The sequence below is a fragment of the Penaeus japonicus genome, unplaced genomic scaffold (genome assembly GCF_977035675.1).
Source record: "Penaeus japonicus unplaced genomic scaffold, GWHDUDI00000001_assembly GWHDUDI00000019, whole genome shotgun sequence".
Lineage (NCBI taxonomy): Eukaryota > Metazoa > Arthropoda > Malacostraca > Decapoda > Penaeidae > Penaeus > Penaeus japonicus.
In genome coordinates this window covers 30,845,296-30,850,295 of record NW_028234421.1, presented here as the reverse complement: position 1 = coordinate 30,850,295, position 5,000 = coordinate 30,845,296, and the positions used below count along the sequence as shown (strand labels likewise).

Below are 5,000 nucleotides of genomic sequence, written 5' to 3'. Positions count from 1 at the left end.
GATGATACCAGAACAGCCGATAGTTACAGGTGGGGTAATGATACTTATTTTCGATAGCTGTGTCATCACTATCAATATGTGCAATAAGAAGAGATATTCTTAGGAATAGGCCTATCGCCAAGCACTCCTTTCTCGATTCGACAGCAATCTGTTAACGGGTCGGATTAACATGGCCAAGTGAAGTGATTATTCTAACCTTAAATGTCAACCTTTGACCTCAAACACGCCCCCTACACCACCTCCTTTCTATCAGAGAACATCTAACGGGGATGCCATAAGAGACAAGGTCAAGCGGAAGGGTCAAGGTCATGAGACCTTAACTGTATAAAGAATTCACGGATGTTGTTCCAACGGGACTATTAAAAACATGTCCGGAACTCGTTATTGTTTTCCTACGATCGGAATAACGGTGGGTGAGTCGCCAAAGCACGTGGGAATTGAATGAATTATGTCATTATGGCCATGTCATTGTCATCATTAATTCGTCATTATTATAATCACTTTTTTTCTGTACTTCCGATAATCATTGAGATAATAACTGTAGCCTGAGTTTCATGGGAAGCCACTCGTGTTAATGCTGATGGCCGGTCTCCTGGCGCCTGCATTTATTGTTTTGCAAAATTCATTGCTGATTGGAATTCCGGATCGTGGGTTGCACTACAGAGAAGTGCAAGAGCGCTCTTTAAGTTGCATCCATAAAAATAAATATATTATGTATGCATATGTACCGTATTTATGTGGTCCGGGTGACTCTGAGGGTGGGAAAACGAAGAGAAATTAATATAGAGGAAACCCAATCCTGATCATAAATAGCTGATCCAAAGGTTGGTAAGAGCATTTGCATTTGACTCCTCCAGAAGAAGCTTTTGCGTCACCGGGAGTCCGGGTGCGAAGAATCCGTTCCAGATCGCACTTTTCTCAACGATCATTGCTGGCTCTTAATGAGGCGGCAGTGAGTGTGTGGTATTGTGAGGTTAAGGGAGATGTAGAAAAGACGTGCATGAGAATGACTAATTCCGTTTGGTAAGTGATTCTGTTGTAAATGTTATCTCGAAACGTTACTTTCCTATTGCATTGTGAATGTATTGATACTCATTAATATATCTTTATATATTTTTGACAGTTAACTTGGTTATTCAGGGAGAAACTATTCTAGACTATTCATGTCATGTTGAATGAAAAATAAGAAAAAAAGTCCTGACTGTCTTGTCTTCAGACAAATACAAAAAAACCTAAGCCATTTTATTTTCCGAGCAGGAAGTAATGGAAGGCTTAATTAACGTAACTTTTCGGAATTATCGAAAGTGTAAATACGAAGAATATAGAGGAACGATGGGTCGTGACTCGTGAAGACCTCATACGTCTCGTAAAGGAGCTGCAAGACACGTAAGATGAGGATGGAGACGTCTTCCTCCTTCAGAGACAGACTGATTGTGATGGATTTTTGTGAATTCAATTTTGAGTCGATTTTTTTCTTTTCTTTCTAAACTCGATTGGAATACCGTTCCGTTGCAAGTGGTCAACGACCCACTCCCTTCTGGTTTCTTCGAATGAGTCTTTGTTTTCATCCTTAAGAATCCCCAAGGAGTCTTAACAAAAGCTAAGACGTTGGTGAAAAATAACAGACGGACCGAAAACGCCCCATTCCCTTCATATTCCGACCTGTGTTCACCCTGGCATAGCCGCTCCCCTCCCCTCCCCCCACCCCCTCTCCCTTCACACCCACTCTGACGCCCTCCTCCCTCCACTGATTCTCAAAGACCGTGCCACACCTTCGAGAATAACGGCTGCAGGAGAGGTCTGAGAAGAGCAGGAGGAGGAGGAAGAGGAGGATTGTGATGGCGCCGACGTCCGCAGGAGTCCGTTCTGGGGAGTCCGGAACGACGCGACGGCCTGGCGACGGTGCCATCACAAAGGGTATTTCGGGCTTTCTGGTTTGGGTTTGACAGGTGACGGAGATTGAACGCTGTTTGTAGTTATGGGTCTTCGACAAATAAGTAAAGAAGCGAAATGAGGAAGAAAATTGACAAAAACTCTCTGACTTTCATTTTTATTTGGACTTGATCCTTAAAGAGGTTCTTAAAATGAAGAGTTGAACTGGAAACCGCAAATGCGAACTCGAGAATGCAACAAAAAATTGCTATGTCAAAAAACATGTGTCGCCGACGATTATTTTCATCTGCAACATTTCGACTTCTCGAAATAAAAGTTGCTTTCCTTCTGGAAATTATTTTTTATTTTTTTAAATATCGCCACACAGATTCGAGAAGAAATGTTACACCAAAGAAAATATCATTTTTCCTTTTTCTTCCTCTTCTTTATCATCACTTTCATGTTCTCCCTCTTTAGTTTTTTTTTTCTTCTTTATTATCGTCCTCTGTGGCTAAAATTCCCGACGGTTTGGACGCAAGTAATTCTCCTTTTTATAGCCACGGAATTCCTCACCGACGGAACCCTGATGAAGCTGAAGGAAGTTCCGCTCGTAGACTACTAACGCTCCTTTGACCAGGATAATCGGCCCAACAGTAAGAAAAATCCCGCTACAGAAGATCCTTTGACGGAGATAAATCGAGTCGTAAAGGTTTGGATCCTTTGATATAGAGCGAAACTGTTGTAACTCCTCCTCCCTCGAGAAAGATTCTAAAAATGGTTGAAAGGGTTAATAAATCATGCAGTGACGATTACCGCGGGAGTTAATGAGCGATGGTGCACCGCTTACATGTTGCCAGGCGGACGGCCATGATCTTTTCGAATGAAACGTCCAAGAATTCGTTAGTCTGTTTTGCGGACCGTGAGTTGCATTTAGGTAGAACTGTGCAACATCTGCTAACCCGAACTAATAGGCTATTACTGGTGATATCCGTGTTTGTCTACAAGGCAAATTAGGCAAGGCAATGTGTCTAATAATTAGACGTCCCTCGAGACCAGCTGACGTCGCGGGTGCGTGAGACTGTCACCCACCTCCCCTTGTTTCCTGCTCGTTGCTTGGGAACCCTCGAGACAAGTTAATTTGGTTGAAATATTTTTTTTCCAATAATCTGTGAATATGACTGATACGCGGAATATAAATGTTTTACGGTAATGAAAATCGCAACGAAGAATTTCTCATCAGTGAGATTTTCAGTTACGTGAACGATCACATGTCGTCACACAATCGCTTGCTGAGTTTGTTTCTACTAAGGGATGTAATGACCGCGTATTATACCTTAAAGGGGCGTATGCTATTAAATCTTAATACTAAAACGTGTGTTCTTTTCTTTCTTTCTTTCTTTTTTGCAAACACATATCTACCGCAAATCGTCCATTTTCCAGATTACCAAGTCTCGCCGCCCAAGCATCCCAACCTAGCACTTACAATGGCTTCCCTCCCTTTTCTTTCCTTTTTTTCCCCTTCCGTTCGCATATAACGACACCGGATATGCCTGTATTCCTTTTCAAACAATTATGATAATGTACTCACTCGTCCTGACATGGAGTTTGACCATGTAGTACAGTGACACCGCGCGCTGGGGTTGCGCGGAAGGGTTGGTAGCCATGGTCTCGTTCTGAAGTAAACACAGCGTCTCTTGCACCGGCGCCAGGGGATTCATGACGAAGCTGAAGGAAAGTAAGTGTCGGTAAAGTTAATATTTATAAACTGATATCAAAGGCATTTTTGAATACGTATTTGCAAAATGTCTCATGTATTTATATCAATCAGTATCAAAGCCAGCTAAATTGTTTGTAGCAGAATAACTGCATAATTACCATGCCCATTATTGATATGCTAAAGACATTATTATTACTACTGAATATATCATAATCACAACCTTTATCATACTATTGATATTGCCATTACCACATATTATCTACACCAATATCCCCATTACCATCATTATTACAAGAACCATTGCACCATTAATCCATACCACTGTGTCGTCAACAATACCACCACCATTATCATCATACCAACGTCACTCCCGACAGTAACTCACCTGAAGGACGCAGCGGCACATTCCGGTTCTTCCCTGCACCATCCTTGGCATTCCCAAAGCGAAAGGTTCCTGATGGTGTAGTAAGTCGACCCTCGGTAGTCCAGTTCAGTCAGCTTCTCAAAGGCAACGCGACCTGTTGGGTAAGGAGATGGGGATGAGTTAGGATGAGTTTCTGTGATGGAGTGATTGTTTGACGTATTTTAATGTGGAGAAAATTCTGTGATGATTCATTTTATCTGATTTATTTATTTGTTTTCATTTATCTATTTTACGGAAGCTATTCTGTGATAAAAGGCGTGTTTGTTATGCGTTTTAAAAGAATAAAATTCTCTGACATATAGCAAGGTTGTTATATGTTTTAAAAAGACGAAGTTTTATGATGAAATGAGTGTTTATCTTGTGCTTTAAAGGAAGGAAAGTCAGTGACGAGTGTTGTACGTATTTTCATTCATGGTTGGATTTTGTAGGTAGTACAAAATAAGAAAAATAAGAAAGGAAACGTGAGAGAAAGGACATATAGATGATAGTAAGGCAATCAACGATAAAGTATGATACTTGTAGGAAAAATCTTTTGCTTCTCAATAGCTCAACTGTGCATTATGAAGCACTTTCAAGCTCAAGCAGTAAAGAGTACGGGACAACACCGGAATAGAAGCGTTCGCGTGTTGATAAATTATACGCAGCGTGGAAAAGAAAAATGGCCAGACAACGTTTTGTGGATACGTAATACCTGTGTCAGAAATCAAGAGCCGGTTAACCGTTACTATGTGGTGAAAGCAACAACAGAAAGGGTTGCAGAATTGCAGTATACAAATTTTGCCATGTCGTTTTGCATGATCTCTGGCGACCTCTATACCGAACGGAAAGAAATTGTGGAAGTACAAAAAAAAAAGATTGGTTACTACACGAATCTGCCAAAAAAGCTGTGACTTCTTTACATGTTTCAAGGGCTTAATGTCTTCACCTCGATAAAGCTTTTCTGTAGCTTGAATGGGCTAATGGTCACAGTCTTAATGGGGACTTGAC

The 5,000-nt window shown here is 41.1% G+C and overlaps 1 protein-coding gene across 1 annotated transcript in view; it reads right to left on the bottom strand.

Moving 5' to 3' along the window:
* Nucleotides 1-5,000, bottom strand: part of tyn (trynity) — a 66,375-nt gene that overhangs the window by 32,828 nt on the left and 28,547 nt on the right. The window contains exons 3-4 of the mRNA XM_086547151.1: nucleotides 3,975-4,107; nucleotides 3,461-3,597 (exon numbers count right to left, since the gene is read on the bottom strand). Of these exons, the coding sequence (XP_086403277.1) occupies nucleotides 3,461-3,597; nucleotides 3,975-4,107 (270 nt within the window). The remainder of the gene's footprint in view (nucleotides 1-3,460; nucleotides 3,598-3,974; nucleotides 4,108-5,000) is intronic.